The 21,804-nt window shown below is 49.0% G+C and overlaps 2 protein-coding genes across 9 annotated transcripts in view; both read right to left on the minus strand.

The window, feature by feature from the left end:
- BMP8A (bone morphogenetic protein 8a) overlaps nt 1–6,311 on the minus strand; it is a 29,533-nt gene extending 23,222 nt beyond the window's left edge. Inside the window, exon 1 of one of the 2 annotated variants that reach the window (XM_045548181.1) lies at nt 5,652–5,985. In XM_045548181.1, the coding sequence (XP_045404137.1) occupies nt 5,652–5,985 (334 nt within the window). Of the gene's footprint in view, nt 1–5,651 lie in introns of both variants that reach the window. The other variant, XM_045548182.1, reaches the window with a different exon arrangement.
- A 4,287-nt stretch (nt 6,312–10,598) lies between these two features.
- The window catches only part of MACF1 (microtubule actin crosslinking factor 1), a 314,885-nt gene continuing 303,679 nt past the window's right edge, over nt 10,599–21,804 (minus strand). For 5 of the 7 annotated variants that reach the window (XM_045548189.1, XM_045548188.1, XM_045548185.1 and 2 more), the window contains 4 exons: nt 16,312–16,523; nt 15,668–15,778; nt 12,834–12,963; nt 10,599–12,064 (listed from right to left, as the gene is read on the minus strand). In XM_045548189.1, the coding sequence (XP_045404145.1) occupies nt 11,808–12,064; nt 12,834–12,963; nt 15,668–15,778; nt 16,312–16,523 (710 nt within the window). In that variant the 3' untranslated portion in view covers nt 10,599–11,807. The remainder of the gene's footprint in view (nt 12,065–12,833; nt 12,964–15,667; nt 15,779–16,311; nt 16,524–21,804) is intronic. The other 2 variants (XM_045548191.1, XM_045548192.1) reach the window with 1 other exon arrangement.

The raw sequence follows: 21,804 nt of genomic DNA on the forward strand, positions 1-21,804 counted from the left end.
TGGCCCCCTTCTGCCCACCGACCAGGCCCAGCTCCTGCCTGGCTCTCGGGCCCCTGCCTGCCGCTGGGCTCCTCTCCCAACACTGCCAGTCGGCCCGGAGCTCCCGCCACGCAGGGGCTGGTACACGGTGGGGTGGGGGTGCCGTGAAGAGTCAGATTTGGTCCCTGTTTTCAGGTTGTTCAGGGTTTCCCAAGGAGTAGGAGGAAGAGGGGCTGGATGTGCCCCTGAGTCACACAGGCAAGTGACCAGACCCCTAAGAGAAATACGATGAGGGATGGGACTTCCATTGCAGAAAAAGCCCGTCTCTAGGGGATGGAGTCGGGGCTGGGACCAGTCAGATTTATGGAAATCCTGGCCCATCTCCTTTTAAAAGAGGGGTGGATTTTGACAAGCAAAAACGGAGGTGAATATATTCTATGAAGAGGGTACAAAATGAGCAAAGGCACAGAAGTAGGAGGTGACAGACCAGCTCCCGTTTATTAAGTTCCTGCCAAGCGTCGGGCGTCCAGCTGAGCCCACGGCACAGATCGCTGCATCCTCCGCAGCCCTGGGAGGCACAGTCTCCTCACCTTGTCGTACAGGTGTGGAAACTGAGGTTCAGAGACTTTCAGCAAGCTTCCAGTGTCTCAGAGCTCCCCAGTGGCACGCCCAGGATTAAAATTCAGGTTTAATATATCCGCAGAAGGATGTGTATAAGAACATTTAGAGCAGCTTTATTCATAATAACCCCAAACTAGAAACAGCCCAAATGTCCACTAATAATAATGGATGGATTGTGGTATATTCATTCAATGGAATACAAATTAATTATTGAAAACATAACTACAGGTTGGGTACAGGGGATCATGCCTATAATACCAGGAATTTGGGAGGCTGAGGTGGGGAAAACTCCTTGAGGCCAGGAGTTCAAGACCAGCCTAAGTAACATAGCGAGACCCTGTCTGTAAAAAATATAGGAAAAAAAATGAGCTGGGCGTGATCGTGCACCTGTAGTCCCAAGCTACTCGAGAGGGTGAGGCAGGAGGATCACTGGAGCCCAGGGGTTCGAGGTTACAGTGGGCTATGATCACACCACTGCACTCCAGCCGGGGCAACAGAGTGAGAGCCTGTCTCTAAACAAAGAAGTACAGATGTTACAATAACATGGATGAATCTCAAATTATATTGAATTATATTGAAAGACTAGGCACAAGATCATACGCTATATGATTCCATTTATATGAAGTTCAAAGAAGAGCTCAAATGAATCTACAGTGACTAAAATCAGAAAGTGGTTGCTGGAGGGACTGTCTGGTAGGAATGAGATTCATTCCCCTAACAGGGGCATCCATGTTATGTTTCTGTATAATTTGAATTTTACATAATGAACATACATTATTTTCATAAATCTCAAAACAATAAAGATACTTTAAAACCAGGATTCTCAGTTTACAACACACATTGACATGCTGCACTTACTGCACCCTATGATGGGCCAGGCTGCATCCTGGGTAGAGTGACAGATGCTATGGAGGCACAGAGACAACCTGCTGTGTGCCCTGGGAAAATCACCTAACCTCTCTGAACCTCACTCTCCTTTCAGAACAAAGATGTGACAGTCATTGTGAGATGGAAATTAAGTATCAGATGTGGAGGTTCTGGGCATATGGTCACCACTGGGTGGCATCTCACACAAGCCCAGAACGGCCCTATAAGCTGAGTATGTCCATGTTCCAGAGGAGGAAACTGAGGCTGGGAGAGGTGGGCTGGAAAGCCCAGATCACGCTGAGAGCAGGTGTTGGAGTCAGGATGCCAATTCTGTGTGTGCGAGTCCCAGGTCAGAAACCCTCACCCCAGTCCTGTCTGCCCTGCTGTCCTTCAACCCTTCCCATTTCCAGGAGAGGGGATCACTGTCCAGCGTACCTGACCATTATCTTCATGGCTCATGGATTTATTATTTGTGTCTCCCACTGGGAGGTCAGCTCCATGACAGGAAGGACTTGGTTTTGTTCACTGTTGTGTCCCCAACAACTAGAACTGCGCCTGGCAGGTAACAGGTGCTACATAACTTATTTGAATGAATGAATGAACGAATGGGAAAGTGAAAGAGTTCCCTAGTAAAGAACCAAAGGATGTGACCCTGGGGCCCGTGGAGATAAAGCATCGCACTTCAAGGCCACAGGGCTGACAAGGGCAGAGCAGGACCCGGGCAGGTTCCTGATCCCCACACAGTCCCGATTCTCCCAAACCAGCTGCTCAGTTAGTTTATCAACACCCCTGTCCTCAGCCACCAGACACCACGGGGATAAATCAGTCTGGTTCAGGAAAGGGTCAGGGCAAAAGGGCCCCTGGCTAGACTTCTGCCTGCTAGTGCTGTCTGTGCCTCAGTTTCTCCATCTGGAACACAGGCATCTGCCTCTCCGGGGAGCCCTGGTGGAGAGGGTTCAGGGAGAAGGAGCGGAGTCGGTCCTTGCTGCCGTCCTTCCTCCCTCAGGAGGGGCCAGGCTGGGTGAGGCACTGGGGCAGGGGACGGGGATGCTGTGAGAAGATGCCTCTGACACTGAGCCACAGGGCCAGAGCGGGGAGCACTTCGTCTTTCTGACACCATCACTGTAGACTGGACGAGACAGCGGAGGCCCAGAGAAGGGAAGGGACATGGCTCAGAACACGCAGGAATTAATGGCGGGTGCAGAAGGTACAAGAACCTGGGTGACAGATCACTAGGAGCCCCACTTTACAAGGAGGGGCCCAGGCTCGGGGGACCAGGGACAGGATCCATCTGCTCCACATGGTGACAGCCCCCATTACTGTTGGGACAAAGAGGAGCTGCAGGTCTACGGGCTGATGTGGACACAGAGGCCAGGCTGGGGCACCGTCTGACCGCGGCCCTGGCCCCCAGGGTAAATCACGACAGGCTTCCTGGAGCACCTGCTCCACGCGGCGCCGGGGCCATGGGTGGGAGGCCTGGACAGGACCCGGCCTCTGGGTCCCACAGGCTGCCATCGACAGGCAGGGGCCTGGGGACACCAGGCCTGGCTTCTCAGGAGCCAGATGAGGGCGATAGGAGAGGTGGGGCTGGAGGCAGCAGGTGTGGGAGCCAGGGCGTGGGTGTGACACCTCAGGGGCCCTGCTGTTACACCCATGGTGGTTCTGGGCCTCAGACCTTCAGGGGCCTGGGGCCTGCGGCTCTAAACACAGAGAGACTCTTGGCACGTGTCCAGTGCCCCAGACGGCCTCCGTAATCACCAGTTAGCACTACTCTCACCGAGAGAGTTCTGCTGGTGCCATTAGTGCATCCGGATAAAGAAGGCCCTCTGACAGCCGCTGCGCCCGCCCACAGCCTGGGCTTCCCCTGAACAAAGATCTGCTTGTTAAACCCACAGCGTCCGAGGCCCCGGGTCTTAATGAAACACGCAGAGCTGGCGTGGGAAGAAGCTGGGATTTGGACTCCACGGCCGTGGATGTTGCCCTGAACATGCTGTGTGGCCCTGGGGTGGCCACTTAACCTCTCTGAGCCCATGAAATGGGGCTGGCAAACCAGTTTCATATGAATTGAATGAGGAATTGTAAGGCTGTGAAAGGTCACATGCTAATTTCTACTCTAAAAATAGCTACAGACACTTTTTGGTTGGCCATTTCTGGGTTTCACATGTGTACAAGACACGTGGGGAAGTTCCTGTCACATCCACGCCAAGGCTGGGCTGTAGCTGGGAGGGACTGGGGCCTACAGCGGCCAGGCACAGGTGCACCCTCTGGAGGGGGGCTGACTTTACGCTCCTCCCCCTCCATCAACCAATCACACAACCACCCTGAGGACCGATCACTAGGAGCCCCACTTTACAAGGAAGGGCCCAGGCTCAGAGAGGGCGAGGGACTGCTCTAAGGTCACACAGCAGGAGTAGGCCTTGCTGGACTCACAGCAACAGCTCGCTCCAGGCTGTGCTTGCCTTGACCCACCCCAGGGCATGCCGGGGTGGGGGGAACAGGACGTGGGCTGAGTGGTGATTCATTCTGGTGGGTGGCTCCCCTGGGCATATTCTTGGGTGACTCCATCCTCAACTCTTCTTGGTCCTGAGCCCTGGGTCAGCCTGTCCTGAGGATGGAGCCCTGGTACCAGCCCCACATATGGGCTCCTCTGTCCCAACTCTCCACCCTGCCCTCTAACCGGGAAGGTGGCAACCAGATCCCACTGGCCGGAGTCCTGTGCCTGGCACTGGGCTCTCAGCACTGGTTAACGGCTGCCTCCCGCTGCTCATTCCCCATCTCGGCCCACCAGCAACTCTGGCATGGGGGGGCAGAGGCTTGGCTGTTCTCTCTCCCTGCCCTAGTGTAGGAAGCAAATGGCTGAGGACTCCACAAAACGTGCAGCTGCTCAGTTCCCCGTGTTCTTCAGCCCAAATCCCTCAGAAAGCTCTCTCGACCCTGAGAGCCTAACCTGACAACAGAAATGTCACCTCCTTGAGCACTGGATGTACAGTCAGAAGACCTGGGCCTGTCCTGGCTCAGCTGCATAGAGGCTGTGCCATCCTAGATGTGACATTGCCTCTCCGAGTCTCCCTGTCCTCATCTGGGAGATGGGATGAGGACCACGGCTGTGAACAGGGTTGCTGGAGGGTCATGAGCGCTGCTGTAGGTGACAGGAGGCTGGTGACCATGGCCAGGGTCCTCTCCCTGCTCTCGGCCCACGGCTCCCCTGACCACTTCAGGCTGAGCTGTGGTCCTTGGGTCCCCAGGCCCAGCCTGTTGTCTGCCCAGCCCAGACCTCTGCCTGGCACTAGCCACAGACAGGAGGAAAAGCAGATGGGGGACCGACCAACAGGAAATACTCCGGACCGTAGACTACAGAGAGTTTTCTAGTGGAAAAAAATAACTTTGAGACCTTTAAGAGTAAATGGCTCCATGGTTTAGAGAAAACTGTCTGCAGAGAGGAAAAGCCGGGCTTTGCCTGGGAGAACAGAGAGGGTCCAGGCTGCCCACTGGGCCATTCCACAGGCCTGGACACTCACTCCATGCCAGGCCACATCCCAGCTGCTGGGGCCCAAGGTGACAAGACACAGTCCCTGCCCCACCGAGCTGAGAGTCTGCTCCTTCCCCAGCGGCTCCCCTCACAGCCGGCCCCACCCAGGCTCTGCGACTCTGCACAGGGAAGAGCCTGCTGTGGACTCAGGGCAAGTGGATCAGCTCTGGTCACTCTGATGGTGTGACCACGGGTTTCCACACTGAACTTTGTCCCTCTCCTCAGCACTGCCCTTATCACAGTGACAGCATCCCAGCCTCTGTTTACTCATCTGTCTCCCAGGACCAGGCTGTCTTCCTGGTGCGGCCTGGGTGGGCACCGACGTCGCCTGACTCTTACTCCTGGGTGTGTTGGGGGCGGGGGGCGAATGCAGCCCCTGGGGGTCCACATTCCCCGCTGCTCCTGCCCACTCTGCAGCCCCGGGAGCCCCACGTGCCTTAGACCTTCCCTGACCAGGGCAGTCCCCACGCCGCTGTGGGCTGCGTCCATCCCCCGTGACTCCCGGTTCCCGGCCAAGGTCTGGCACTGCCCGAGGATGCAGCTCGTGTTCACTCCCCGACGGGCCACCGTGAGGGCGCCGGGCCCCTTACACTCAGCCCGCCGTCCACACGGTCACCGCGGGGTCCCCGATGCCATCCCGGAGGCCCGCACTTACCCATGTTGACGAAGCTCATGACCAAGTCTGCGCGGGCCAGGCGCCCCTCCGGGGCCCCGCCGTCCTCGTCGTCGTCGCCGGCCATGGCGTGGTAGAGGTCCAGCATGAAGAGCGGCGCGGACGCGGGCAGGCGGGCGGCGGCGGGCGGCGCGCGGGGCCGGGGCCGCCCGGGCAGCCCGAACACCGCCAGGATCTCGCGCTGCATGTCGCGGCGCTCGCGCGCGCCCAGACGACGCTGGGGACAGCCGGGCGGGGGGCGCGGGCCGGGGCCATAGCCGCCCAGCGCGCACAGCGCCAGGCCCAGGAGCCAGAGCGGGCCGGGGCGCGCGGCCATGGCGGGCCGGCCGGGGCTCAGCGGGCGCGCATCAGCTCCGCGGGCCGCGCGGGCCGGGACGCCCCGACGGTGAGCGGCCGGCTGGGCTCGGCGGCCGGCGGGACGGGGCGAGCGTCGCCCGCGGCCTCAGAGCGATCCCAGAGCGGTCCCCGCGCCGCACCTGTCCCGGCCCGGGGCCGTGCGGACGGGCACCCACAGCCTCTGGGCAGGGTACTGCGCGGACTGGGGACCGTCGGCTAATCCGTCTGTCACCGCCGTGCCCGCCAGTCCGGCTGAGGCCGAGGTCCGCGCAACGGGCAGGGGAGACGGGCGAGCTCCCGCAGCGATCCCGGCGGCGCGAACCCGCGAGTCCCCCGGCCCGGCCCCGTCTGTGCTGCCCGCCGCGGCCGCCCGCGCCCTTCGCCCCGCCCCGCCCCGGGCGCGACCAACGGGGGCGCGAGGGCGGGGCCGAGGCCGGGGACCGACGCCCGGGAGGACCTCTCGGTGGCCGGTGGGCGGGCCGGGCAAGGGGTCCGCAGCCCCGGCGCCAGCACCGTCAGGGTCGTCCTGGGCTCCCACCCAGCCTCTAGCCTCCGCTCTGGGACCCCAGGGTGGCGGCGCCGTCCGGGGACAGCTGGCACATGCGCTCCTGCGGGGCGTGTCCTTGATGCTGTGGCCCTGGCGGGGATCCCCAGTGCCCGTCCAGCAGCTCCGCCTTGGTGCGCGGGGTGTTGCCACCGGGCCTCAGTCCCATCTGTAGAGGCGGGCCGATGCCAGCCAAGCCCCGAGGGTGGGGTACATTCCTTTGCCAGCAGCAGCCGGGCCCGGGTTTCCGGCCACCGCAGCACCTCGCCGCATCCAGGTGCCTTCCCCGAGGTCCGCTTGCGCGCGCTGCTGCGGGTCCACCTTCCCGGACACCTGCTCAGTGGCTCCTCCTGGCGCGACCACCCACCCGGCTCCAGCGTCCTCTCCGGCAGCGCCCCCGGCGGCCGCCCCCGCCAGCGCTCACTGCGTGCCCCGTGGACCCCGGGGCGGAACTAGCCGCGCGGAGGAGACGCGCACCGGCCTCCAGGCTAGCCGAGGACCTCCGGGGCCCTTTGCGAGCACCGGAGCGTCGCCTTTGTGCATCTTCGCAGTTTTCACGGCCGGGTGCAAGGTTTGCAAGAGAAGGATCCTCAGGGAAACATTTCGATTGACTCAGCCCCTTTCTACACACCTTGCTATTCCTTCCCTAGGTGCTCTCTCCCCTCGTTTGTTCATTTATAATTACGGCGCTGCGCTGAAAATGGCACCTAGCCTGAGCTCAGAAGGATGGATGGAATTGGTCTGGAAGGACAGGAAAGGTGAGTGGGAGGAAAGTGTTCCAGGCAGAGGGAATAGCTTGTGTCAAGGCCCTGAGATTCCAGCGAGCCTAACAATGGCAGGTAACAATTAGCACTTACCAGGCGCCAGGCAGGTTCTGAGTGTGTGTGTCCTGTGTCACTTCTGTAATGCTCCCTCATTGTCACGGGACACATACCATTAGAACCGTCTCTTTTTAACAGGTGAGGAAACTGAGGCACACGAAGATGAAGAGACTTCCCCCAGGTCTCGCAGCAGTGGAGCTGGGCTGGGGCAGGTGGGCACGTGCACGTTAGCTGTTCCACGGAGGCTGGAGAGCCAAGGGGACAAATGGCTGAGTCTGGAGGGGCTGACCACAAGGGCCTTCCAGGGAACTAGAGGTGGGTCCTGAACACCGAGTGATTATGGTGTCCCCCATGTCTGCAGTCCCCAACACCCTGGTGGCGGAAGGGTACTGGTACCAGTCCCAGGCCACAAAGCTGGAGGTGAGCAGCAGGCAAGCAACAGAAGCTTCATTTGCATTCACAGCTGCTCCCCATGGTTCACATCACCACATAAGCTCCCCTCCTGTCAGATCTGCAGCATTAGATTCTCAGAGGAGCATGAACTCTACTGTAAACTGCGCATGCGAGGGACCTAGGTTGTGCGCTCCTTATGAGACTCTAATGCCTGATGATCTGGGGTGGAGCTGAGGTGGTGATGCTAGCACTGGGGAGCAGCTGCAAATACAGATTATCATTAGCAGAGAGGTTTGACTGCACAATAAATGTAATACACTTGAATCATCCTGAAACCATCACACACACCCCCACCCCCATCTGTGGAAAAATTCTTCCATAAAGTGGTCCCTGGTGCCAAAAAGGTTGGGAACCATTGCCCCATGTGGATTCAAGATTAAACCTCCAACAACTGTATAATGCCCAACAAAATCACATTTTGAAGTGATCACTTCAAAAATGTTTTTCAATATCAATAAATTCTTCAGGTAAATAATCATTTGCTGGTGCCTTAAGCACCTGTCTGGTCTGTATTTTACCCAACAGGTAAATTTTCACACTGCTTGTAAACCCCATAAGGACACGGAGCTTTATCCTCAGGATAATGCAGATTAGCCATTGAAAGTGCCCAAGGCAAGAGCAGAACCCTAATGCAGAGGGCAGTATGGATAGGCAGGAAGGAGGCAGGAGTCGGGGCCCTGCAGTTGGAGGCAGGCACAGCTTTGGGGTGGGGGTTACAATGACAATGAGCCTCTAACAGTGAAGGGGTGGAGGAGCAGAGGACAAAACTCTTTAGGAGGCTGAATCCACAGGGCTTGATTGGGGCAGAGGGCAGAGTCAAGGGATCGTCCCCATGTCAGCTTGGTCAGGGTCTCTGAATCTTCTGCCCATCCCCTCACTGTCCTCTCTGCACCCTCTATGCTCCCCTTTGAGGCCACATCACATCATCTGGGGCCTCAGATCTAGCCTGCAAATCTCAGGGTGCGTTTTGTGCAATGCTGGGCTCCCAGGCAGACTGCAAGCTGCCCAGCACTGGGCTGATTCTTATGACAGAAATGATTTCTATGGATGTAGGATGAGTGGAAATAGCTGTGTTCTCTAAACAATGGGCTTCACATTGCCATAAACCTAAACAGCAGGTGTTAGCCATTCCAAAGGCCCTCAGCCCACGGTTCAATTCAGCAACAGCCACCGTGGGCGGCTGTGTGCTGTGCCCGGAGTCAGAGATCAAGTGGACAAGTCCCCTGCCCCTGAGCAGCCCCCACTCTTAACAGGGTGACAGCTGGTGAACACAGTCATTTCCAGAGGCAGAATGTAAGGTGTGTTCCCACAGAGGAGCGGGCGAAGTGTCTGGAACGGCAGAAGAGGAGGGGCTGGGAAGTGGGGGTTGGGCGACGTGTGAGTGGAATCCCAGACCACCAGAACCGGAAGGGAACTGAGGTGGGGAAAGTTTCTTGGAGAAAGTAATGTCAAAACAAGGGCTTTCCCAGCTGCTTGGCAACTCTGTGACCTTAGGCAAGTTATTTAACCTCTCGCAGACTCAGTTTCCCATCCAGGAAAGGGGGATAATGATCATAGGATTGTGACGGGTATTAAATAGGAATGTATATACAGCATTTAGCACAATCACTGGCTTATATAATAGTAAGCAGTCAATAAATGTTAGCTATTGTTATTGCATCTTTCAAGTATCCAGCAGATAGCAAATTTGCATTCCTTGTGTAGCATTTCTATCACGGAACTCTATTTTAACCCTTTTTCTGGCATTTGGTTTTACATGCAGGTGTTGAATGGAAATACACTTTCTGTGGGTGCCACCGCCAGCTGAGCTTTGCTGCAAAAACCCAGGGAAAACTTTAATTACTTGGTAAAAGAAAGCAAATGACCAAAGTCCAGACTCTAGAAAGATGGAGGTCAAACTGGTCTCAGCATGTCTTGGCTGTCAGGCGGCCTTAGAGGCGTAACTACACAAAGTTCTGGCAGCTTGAAGTTACCCAATTCCATGAAGAATAGAGTAAGCACTTCCTTCAGAATCCATGAGGCTGCAAATTCCTCTTAAATCTGGATATTTGGCCTCAAACAGCTTTGCCAAACATGCATCTATCTTACCAAGTTTCTGCATCCTAAGAGTGTGGCCTAATGATCAAGAGCACAGGTGGCCTGGGTGTGAGCCCCTCTTACCCCTCAGGTGCTCCAGTCTTTTCCCTGTTGTTAGTACCAGTTAATATTTGGCTGTTCTAACCATTACAAAGCCAACTTGAGGCTGAAAGAAATAGAAATGCCAGACAAATAGGGGTCAAGGATTGGAATTAAGGTCCACTTTGTCATTTACTCGTTTTGTAAACGCAGGGAAATCCCTTTGTCATCTACTTTCTTATCCCAGTTTCTCTATCTGTAAGACAAAGGAGCTAGATATGATGACCAATTTTGCTTCTACCTCTGCAATTCTATCATTTAACCAGAAATTTCAGCATACTGTGAGAAACTGGCCCCATTCCCTCAAACCCCAGGATCTTTGTGATTTCTAATGTCTTCCTGCATACTGGTATTTGTTTAAACATGTAAGTGGGACAGATACCCTACATATTTATGTTAATATCCTGATTATTTTGTTGCTTTATTAAACAAAATTCACAAAGATAAAATAAAAATTTCCCTATTAATGAGCTTCCTAATTTATCCATCAAGATATTTTGATTTGAATAATGCATTTAAGTACCTACAACACTATTATACCCCAGGGTAACATTGATATACAAGGTAATGATTGAAAAGGAAATCAGGAAATACAAAACATTTGTTACTGCAAGCAATTTTAATACAAAAGTGTGTCTTGTTTTTAAACAGTTCATTGGTAGAGCTTCAGTTTCTGCCTCAATTAAAACCAATTGAGATAATCACACAGCAACATGGTCGGAGCTGAAGAGGAACAGCAGCTAAAAAACAGGAGCCCCAGACAGCCCCTCTTCATGGTCACTTGGTCAGTTGACTTTATTACGCACAAAAAAAGACGAAAGCAAACGGGACTGGTTAACAAGTGTGCTGGTGAACTCCGTTAAAGGACGAGCAAGTGCTTTTGTCTCATGTCCACATTTCCAGAACAGGCTTGTGGAATTCATTCCTCAGTTTGTGGGAAGTTGATCGACCATTTAAATAAATAGCAAAAATGTAGATAAACAAATCTATAATTCACAATGCCACCCAGGAGGCCCCCTTGCCAAGGGTCTGGGTCCCAGTGAACACAAGAGTTATTGGTGGCTAGGCTGGATAGGAAGTCACAAATCAGTTCAAAATCCTAATGTGCTGACATTTTCTGAACAGTTACATTTACCCCTGAATTCTAGCAGCTATTTGTCCTTTAAACACCCAGTACTGAAACAAGATCCAAAGACAGTATTGCAATGAACTCCTTTTGCTGTATCGTGTGCAAATGTTACTTAGATGAGGTTCCCTCTCTTCAGCTAAAATCACAACATTAAAACATTGGAAAAAGCAATTATAAGTGCCCTCCTCCCCCTCAGTTCTTACTAATTGAGGTGTCAGTGATTTACAAAAAAGAGTTCCTTAAACACTGCAGGATTCTTATTTTTTTTAATATAATTTATCTTGCTGAGACAGCAAGTCAAGCTTATAAAGAAGATGCATTTAGGAATAATCCTAAAAGATAAAGCAGGTTTACAACCCTGCACCGCGCAGAAACCCTATTTATAGGCTTTTCTTTTTTTTTTTTTTTAATACACATTTGCTTGACCTTTTCACTTGTTTTTCTCAAATATTTCATTTCTGGGCCCCATCCATTACAGGGTTACCAGGAGGCAAATTTTATCTACATAAATATTCACATGAAAATTGTAACTTACAAAAAGAAAAAAATAAGGCAGCTTCATAACACAATTATTCTTTTACACTTTTAACAATATAACTTCTCCTGTTCAGAATAAATATACACCCAATGTATGGAGCAGGATTCAAAGTGGATAGTGGCTTGGGGGTGCTTGTACAGTGTTATCGCTTGGGACCTAGAGTCCTGGGGGAGGCAGTGGTGGTCTTCTTAGACATGGTCGGGATTTTGGAAGGTTTGTTTAACCCTCTCCGGGAGTTGCCCTGGCCCCCAGCAGCGCTGCTTTCTGAAGTGTCTGAACAAGCAGACTGCGTCTCTAGAAGGTCAAAGTCAGAGGCGTCACTTCCTCGCCGGCTGCTGGCTCGACTCCCAGCTCGACTCCCAGCCCGACTCCCGGGGCGACTGGCTGACTTTTTAGGGTCTGGAATTCAAGAATAAAGCAGAAGACTTAACTAGACTTAACAGAGACGGCATGAGGTAGAAGAATAAGTGAGCAGAGGCTAGGGTTCTGATCCTAATGCCACCTCATCTGCTGTGTGACCTTGGGCAGATGACAGCCTTTCTATATCTCAGTTTCCTCACTTGCACAGAAGTCATTGAAATGTTTTCTGGCTTTGTGATTCTAATTGAGAAGCTGCCTCCTGAGGGTTAGAAGCAGCACCATTATCTGCCCCCAAAATGGGGTCAGGCAGGGCCAGTCGGGCCATCGCCTGAGCACAGGTAGTGAGTCTACCAGTTGGGCTAATCCATGGGTAGTCTGGGAATGGAGGCTGAATGATGGGAAGCAGAGAGCCAGGACGTGAATTCAGACTTGTAGGTCCCCATGAGGAACAGCAGCAGGTGAACAAATGTGATCTTTCCCTTACTTTCCCGGTTCACCAGCAGCCATAATAAAAATGGACTGTTGGAAAAGTTATTAGCAAATGTATCAACACTACACTGGCTTCTGAGGACGGCCCTGCTTTTAGGAGGCCCCTTCTTTCACATTCTCCCAAATGTGATCCTTTCTGATCAAGAACAGGGGGTCATCTGAAAACCCACAGGTCTGTCTTTCTGCACACCACACTAAGTGCTACTTTCATAACTGGCTCCTTGGGAGCAGTGAAGCATAGGTTACGGTTTCCAGACTCAAGCCTGGCCCTTCCCTCTCACTCCTCAGCCCAAGACATAGGTCATGGGTAGGTACTTACCTGCTCGATTAGTTTTGGCACCTGTGGAGGCCGGGGAAGAACTATTGCTGGTATCACCAGCAAGGGATGTTCGACTAGAATGAAAAGTTGGTGTTGGTCGTTTCAACTTGCTGCCTGTTGATGGGATAACCTTAAAAAAAGACCATAAAGAGCTTACATTCACTTGGTTAAATCTTTGACAGAAATTCGATTTTAAAAGGTCTACTTAAGCCTCCTTGTGTCTGATCAACTGAAAAGCAAATTAAAAGTCCAGGAAAACAAAGATTTATTTTGAAAGTATCCTAGGTCATGTATTTTGAGGATTCCCCAAGTAAAGATTTTATGTTCCAAATTAGAAATTTCAAAATGTCTTCGAATACCTTTTGCCTTGCTGATAAATTTTCCCTTAAAATGGAAAAAAAACCCCCTCAGATAGTAAGATTATAATAGTTATAACAACCAGAAATATGGTGAATGAGTAAAATAAAAAGAAATACAAATAACCCCATGTATCAACATTTTGGGGTTAGAAATTTGCAATATGAGTTTTAACCCCACATATTTAATACAGAGATTCAAATATTACTCCAATTATTTCCAAATAGGTACAGTAACTTTATTCAAGTTAAGACCTTTATGTGACTTGTAGATCAAACAAATTTTGAGAAGCACATGACAGTGGGACTGTGCTATGGGGAATGAGGTTCTGAATGAGGAGCTGGGAGACCTGGGTTTCAGTCTGGACCCGTGACGGACCTAAATTAACACCTTGTGTCTTTGCTTCTCCCTTGGGAAATCAGGGACAAATCCTGCATCTCCAACTTTATTTCTACCACACCCTCTTCTTGATCGGGCCACCCCAGCCACACTGGCCTCCTGGCTATTCCTCCAGTGGCCTGGGGAGGGTCGGGTCCCCGCTCTGCTTGCTCTGCCTGCACTGTTGGAGCACAACCCCTCACCCCAGATACACGAGTGGCTCACCCCTCATTCCCCTCAGGGGCTCGAGGGGGCTTACCTCCCTACTTGGATGACACTGCTTATAATTTCCATTCTCTTCCCCTGCTTCATTTTTTTTGCATGGTACTTATCACTGCCTGATGTGTGATATAGTCGTTTGCTGCCTGCCTCTCTTGCATAAAGCATAAATTCCATAAAAGCAGGGACTTTTTTTTTGTTCACTCTCACATCCTCAGTATCTAAAACTGTCTGGCACAGTAGAAGGACTCAATAAAAACTTGTTGAATAAGTGATGTATAGAAGCATTTCCCAAACTGGAAAAGAGCTATTATTATTACTGCTACCAGTAGGTGCTATATTTTCTATTTTTTTTTTTTTTTTAGGTAGTAGACTTCATTTGGAGAAGAAAGAGTATTTTAAATCTCTATTATTCATAAATATCATGCCACAGCTTGCAATTCTAATTTTTCTTTGATACCAGTTGTGTGAATTGTTTTCCAGGACCTTTAAGATGTTTACACACATAGAAGAGTAAAGCAACCCATCTCATTGTGTGTGTTGTATTTCTTTAATTCACAAAGAAAAAGCGGAAGCGACAGAAAGTGATCAACATTCAAGCACAAACCCTCCTTGGCTACAGAGGAGGAAGAGCACCAGTTTCAGAAGCTATGGGTCCTGAGCACTGCCGCTGGAAAGACCCCAGCTAGACCCCCGGCTACGATGCCAAGTCAGGACACGGCCTGGTTGCAGAACACCAAAATATTAATAAGTAAGGAAAGGTGAAACCTCAAAATGAAATGAAACAAAAGATAAAATCTTCAGACAAAACAAAAAGGCTGATCTATCAAATTGTATGAGAATTTACACTTCATAATTAAACACTTAAAATTTTAGAACTTTTGAGATTTTCACGAAACTGGAGCCATTAAGGAAGAAAAAAAGCAAGATAAGCAGAGTGAGTCGTGGGGTTTAGTGACAGTTGGTCCCCAGACCATGTTCTAAACCAGATACATTTCCGCACTGGAGTTGTAGCTTGGAGCGGGATGAACCCCAAAGCAGCAGTTCATTCACAGGCATTGGCTTCCTGTGCCTCTGCTTTCTGTGGCTGAGGCTTTACAGGACTCAAGGCAATGCTGTCTTTTGAGGCACAAGAACCCAATGCGTCCCAGGAGCTAGAATGCAAATTGTACTGCTATCAGACAAGCCATTACTCCATGTTTCGTTTCTGGAACACTGCTCTTCCAAAAGTGTTTAGGCATTTTAATGGTTGTACTTGAACATGCTTAATTGCTGGCACGTATATTCAAATCAAGGCTACAGAAAACCAAGTGCCTAGGCCAAGAAATTCAGAAGCTGAAATCTGAGTCTCAGAGCAGTGTTCACTGATACTGTGCTTGGCTGAAGTAGGCAGCACCCATGCCTTGGACCAGCATGGCAATACCAACCACCCTGGGGACATGTCTCAGGGCAGGTGGCGCCAACCACTCTTCTGCTCTAAGCAAAGACAAAACATTGTGGAACATGCGCCATAGTTCAATTTCAAGTGTTCATAACTCGTCTGTGTATCTGACATTTGGAGACTCCAAGAGGCCTGATTATAAATGGTATCAATAAAACATTACCAGGAATGACCACTGTTTATCAATCCTGAACAAATATTACTCTAAAGATTGTTATAAAGTTGTTAAACAATCTAGTTTTAGGCATCTCTTATTTATCTCCAGTTTTGGCGAATCCGAGTTAGAAACCCCTGAAAACACTCGAATAGATGAATCAGCTGTGTCAGCAAGCACCACAGAGATGGGGGAGAGCAGGGTCCCGTGTCAGGAAGGAGAGCTGGTCAAGTCCATTAGCGAGGGCCTTGTCCGTACTGTGTCCTTAGCAAAGCCATACTCTACCTCGGGGCTGGGCAGCTGGAGGTCAGGAGAATGGCTGTCCCTCAAAGGGGTGCCAGCTTTACTGTTTACCAACCAGGGTTTGTCATAACAGCGTGAGAACTGAAGTGGAGTCTGTGAAACGGAAATCCAAAGGGAAGGACGGGAACAATCGAAAATGGAACAGAAAGGGAGCAAATTGGAAACAGAAAAAAAAAATAAATAGAAAATACTAAATTGTAAAGAAACAGAAAACAAAATAAAATGCACATCAGTCCAATGGGATGAGAGAGACCAGGCAGAAAGGCAATAGCAACTCTTCACACATAACCCTTTGAAACATCAAACTTATCTGTTAGCTTTAGCAACACAGACAATGCCTGGATTTTCAAAAGTAGTAACTCTCGAGGGGCTCAAACTCAAACTGAGAATATAAGAAACATTTCTGACATAACCAGCCTGAGTTTTTATTTTAGTAAGTGTTTTTGTAGCCATCTTGAAGTTCAGGTATCTGTGTGTTGCTAGCACCTGGGCAGCTGTGGTATAGGCAGAGCTTATGTGTATGGTTTCATGCTCTCCTCACTGGAGTTGTTCAGAGGCTACACCAAACAACCAACATCTGGAAAGATGGAAATGAGGAAGGCGGCTGTGAAGAGGTCAGTACGTACCTTGGTACCACTGGCTGGGGTGGCCGGAGAAGACGGCATGGATGTGCAGCTGTGGTTACTCTGACTAGCACTGGAGCTGGAGCGAGTAGGGGAAGCTGCCCGGGAAGATGGTTTGGACCTTCGGCCTCGTGATCTGAAAGGGGTCATTCCCTGGGACGCCCCCTCTGGTAGGATGAATTTCTCTCTAAGTTCAATGTTGGTTCTGCCTCGTGCTAAAAAGAAAATAAACATGTACAATGTCAGCTAATCTTAAAAATATATCTTTGACGGTCATACAGCTGCTTGACCCCATAACAGTTATTTATATAAGTTACAGGTTTATACCATCGGTGGGTTCTTTAAAAATAGAGATAAATTCATGACGCATTAACATTGTCAGGATTCTTATCCATAGTAGACATATTAATGAAAAAACCTCTTGGTTTGCTATAATAAACAAGTCTCTGTGTACAAAGTACCATCCCATTCTGCTGTCATGATCTTGTTTTGCCACTGTCCCCAGGGGTAAAGCACACTGTAATTGCTCACGTAATGCAGATGCAACAGTCACAAACCTCTGAAGTTAAATCAAAATCCCTCTTCTCTCTCTTAGTACATGTGTACTTTTTTGCTCAGCTTTTACAGAACACATGGCAATGAAACAGTACAGAAAAACAGACTGCTGAAATCGACATTGTTGAGACTCCTCTATTTGAATTCAGTCAGTCCTAAAAAAAGCGGTCCAGTGACTCTTGACAGTAAAAAGATCAGGACAGAATCTTTAAGAAGTAGACATGTGGGGGGAGAGAGAGAGAGAGAAAGACCAATACCATGCACAAAACCTGCCAGTGAGAATGTTAAGTCAAAAACCCAAAGTGGTGAGAAGCTGAAGGGGCAACTGCAAGTAGGAGGAACATCGAGGTGAGAAGAATGTGCAAACAGCACTGAGGGGCAGCAGTCTCACAGCTTTCTAGAGCTATATGATCGGAACGTAAAATGTAGATGTTCGAAGATCTCATCATTTACAGCCAACAAAAATGTTAAACGTGAAAGACACTACTAATTTCAAAGAAATAATTCCTCTGGCATACGTTCTTAGATTATTTCTAACCGAAAGATGTTACAGCCTGTGATAACCCTCTAACTCCTCATCCACCCTAAACTGCTCACTTTTTAGAATGTATTAGCTAGATCTAAACAAATGGGACTCCTGGGGAAGCCTGGGAAAAGGAAGTTATTATGAACAAAATATTTGTCATATTTTTTCCACATTAGATTTTTTACTTTGGTCAGAAACCATAAATCTATAAGATTTTAGGTAACTAGACCCACTTTCTCTTCTGCCCTACCCCATATGTCCCTCAAGGAACTGGAGAAATCTTGGTAGAATCAGATTTTAAATCATGTTGCATGAGTGTCCAGGCAGAGTGGTTCCAAATTCCTAAATCAAGTCCAAACTCCTCTCAATATGTTACATAACTTATCAAAGTGTCAAGTTAAAGCACTAACTTGGATGCTAAAACCTGAGTTACATATAGTCCAAGCTCTGTGGCCACCCAGGATCCTTCCTGCTCTGGGCTTTGGTTTCCTTGGGCTCACCAGAGGCCATCAGGCCGACTGGTCTCCAAGAGCCCTGCTTGTCCAGATGGTCTATGACAACGGTCCCTGAAAGGCTAAGCAGTTTTGCTCCACGACCCAGTGTTTCTTTCCTTCTTGGGCCCCAACAAAAACATGCCCTTCAAGGTTCATTCCTTGGCTTTTGGTTCTCTACTCAATGATTTCCCAGATTTCAGCACTTCTGTATGTACATTAATGATTCTCAAAGAGAATTCCCTTCAGCACTAACTTGGGTACTTTAGTATGACTTCACTAATAACTGGAATCATGACTTACATTTATTTATCTTGTGCTCGTTAGAGTCCCCAGAACAATGGTGCAGAGGTATTAAGAGAACACTTTTGAATGAAAATCATTTAATCAGCTGAGGATCTGAGGGTACCCCAAAACAACTATTTGTGGCCCTGAGCCATAAAGAACTTCAGATGTGTGGTTTGACCATGGTAAACATTTAACAGTTTACTTCTGAACAAACTGCCAGAAAACAACAGAGTGATACAAGAGGAAGACTTTGAAATGGCATCTCAGTTGAGAGCAGTGACATTTTAAATGTTTTAGAGAGGGCTATCTATAATATATAATGGTGATATCCTGTTCCCTATGTACTGTACAATTTACAAAGTGTGGTCACATGCAATACTGCACTTGACTGTCATCACCATCCCCACGTTAGAGCAAACAAACTGAAGTATGCACAGAGGCTGAGGTCAAGCAGAGCTGTGGCAGAGCTGGGACTAGAACCCACATCTTCCACCTCAGCTGTTCTCTTCATCCCCATGCCCTAGCCATCCCCAGCCTAGCTGTCTGCCTCATCACGTCCCCTCGCTGTCTCCAAGCCTCCCCTCAGACCACTCAGGAAATTTCTCTGCCAAAGGCCACTGATAACCTCTACCTGAGAAGGGGATATTTTTTAAATTGTGGAAAGGTTGAAATATACAGAAAAGAACAAAGAGAATAAAAGTTGCTTAATCTCACAATTTGGGAGACATTGCTATTAAGATGTCAGTGAGTCATTATTCCTTTGCACATATGTATAAATATATTTTAACTAAAAAAAAAAATCAAGGAACTTTCCTCCATGCCTTTACACATCTGACATAAAACTTCAACTAGCTGCAAAGTAGTATTTCATCATCTGCATGTCAATTTATTTAACCAGTCCAATGTTGCATTTTTATTTAAGTTTTTTAAGCATTGTATCCCATGCTGTGATAACTTGTGAAACATTTTTGCACATATCCATGATAATTCCTTAGGATAAATTTCTACAGGTGAATTTGCTGGGGAGAAAGGATGCACATTTAAGGTAAAAACATGTCACCTGAAGTATGTCAACCATGTGTCAAGGTTGATACATGCCAACTAATCTCCAAAATGTTATACCAAAGTACATTCTCTAACATAATACGAGTATATTCAATTGACTTCATTCTGGCCATACTCTGTATTATTATATGTGCACATTAAATGTGCATCCATCACCTGCTCCATGCAAGAAAAAAAATCTGCCAATTTATTAGGTAAAAACATCTCGCTGCTGTAATTTGCACATGGAGGGTTACTACTAACTGCTCTCTTCTTTTTGAAACACTCTCCTCCTTTGGCTTCAAGGACAACTGCTCTCTGGCCCCTCCTTCCTCCCTGCCTACTTCTTAAACATGAATATGCCCTGGGTCCATCCACAGTTCTGGTTTCCCTCTTAGGCTTTCGATCTGTTGGTGAGCTCCTCCTCCTGGGACTTCAGTGCCATCACACGGTCATGCCCAACTCCAAATATTAATATAATCACAGTGCGGATCTTCCTCCTGGATGCCTGAGTTATATCCAATGACTGATTAGACATGACCAGAGCCAGAAACCTGGAAGGTGACACAGGTCCCTCCCTCCAAATAGCAGTTCGGCCTACTGATTCTACCCCCTAATGCCTCTTGAATTCTGAGCCTTTCCACACCCCCTTACACTGAAGTGTTTCATGTAGCATCTCCTCCCCATTGGTCTCCTGGTTTCTCATCTCATTACTCACCCAACCCTCACTCATTCTGTAGAATTAATTTCTAAATAAAAACCCGATATCTCTAAACAGCTTAGAATCCTTGCATGGCCCTTCATTGCTTATAGCAGAATTTCCCAAACTGAGGTTTTTGAGGGCTTTCCTACATAATATGTTTGGTAAACACTGTACTCTACATTTCTCATTTTAGAAGTGCCCTCATGCAATAACCATTTTGTAGGCTCTGAGAAGTCCTGCAATAAAAGAACATAACTTTTTGGTTTTTTGAGGACCACGTCTTGGGGTCCAGGAGGGCACCATGTGATCAAGTGCTCAGCAAGCGGAGCTCTGGCATCCATCACCTGCTCCCTGCTGCTGACCTCTCTCCACAGCCTGTCTGGCCACTGGCCTCATACACTTGGCTGCAGTCACAGGAGACTACTTGTGGTCCCCCTACTTGTCCTGCTGTTGACACTGCTGTTCATCTGAACATGTGCTTTCCTATACCGAGAACGTCCAGATCCCCTCTGCCTGCCTGGTCGAGTGTTAGCTCCCTTTAAGATGCAGCTGAAGCAACACCTTTCCAGATGCCCTCTCCATCTCCGTGGGCAGAGCCATCTCTCCCTCCCCCATTCTCCCAACTCATTCATTTTATCAAATGGAAGGACATTTATTTATTCCCGTGTTTGCTCCCTGCCCTAGGCTGAGAGCTTGTCAGGGCAGGGACAGTCATCTTAATTTACCTTCTAATTCCAGTGCCAGGCTCATTTTTAGGGTTTCAATAAGCATCTGTGAAACTGAGTAGCCTGTTTCTCAGAAAATGGAATGAATGCTCAACAGTTTCAGGAACGAATCTCACAACCTTCCTGAATTCACTGAGAAGTGCTTCCACCAAGAAGAGCTCATCATTTCATGGCAGATGAACAACAGAAACATGGAGCTGGGCTGGAGTGTGGGGGTCGTGGCCAGCGAGGCTCACTCTCTAGCACACCAGCCACAAATGCAAAACCATGAATTTTCATTACTGAAACTACAAGGTTAAATTCATGATGGCCACATCTACTGTATATAGAATATGAAAAGAAATAGCAATTTAAAAGAGCAGACAGAACAGTTTTCCATAAGAAAGATACTACAGGAATGGAGATTACCCAATGTTAACAGCAACGCATTTAACCTTTCTGTTTTATGATCTGAGGACTTGTCTAATCCTATCACACGATCCTATGCTTAGCTCCTACGTCATGACCATGTCAACCCTAGAGGGCACCATGGGGTAGGTGCATTGTAATGCCTCATCAAATGACTGTTGCGGGGCCCAAAGAGTGCCTCACTTGCTTCTCCAGCTACGTGCATTCAGGATGCTGGGAAAATCCAGTTCATCTTGTTCCCAGGGTGTGCTCACATGTCAAAAATGGCTTCCTTTAATCAGGGCCCACCCCAGACAAGATAGAGTAGATAATCTAGTCTTTGAAGGCTTGCCCTCTCCTTTTATTTTCCTTCTCTCTGCATATTCCCTTAGTCCCTATGCCCTTAAACTCATAATAGTAAAATTCCCATATTTCTAGTGCTCTCATCTAAGTAAACAGACAAACAAATGAGTTACTTATCCTAAGCCATGTCTATATTAGCTTAACATGTTATAACTCCCATGGGAATTTGCATTTCAAAAGAAAATATTTGGAGATGCAAGGCAATGAAATGATTCTTGGCCAGGTGCAGTGGCTCACACCTATAATCCCAGCACTATGGGAGGCTGAGGTAGAAGGATTGCTTGAGCCCAGGAGTTTGAGACCAGCCCAGGCAACATAGCAAGACCCCCATCTCTACCAAAGAAAAAAAGAAAAAAAAAAAAAATTAGCCACACTTAGTGATGCGTGCTTATAGTCCCAGCTACTGAGGAGGCT

Source organism: Lemur catta, chromosome 3 (assembly GCF_020740605.2).
Source record: "Lemur catta isolate mLemCat1 chromosome 3, mLemCat1.pri, whole genome shotgun sequence".
NCBI classification, from domain to species: domain Eukaryota; kingdom Metazoa; phylum Chordata; class Mammalia; order Primates; family Lemuridae; genus Lemur; species Lemur catta.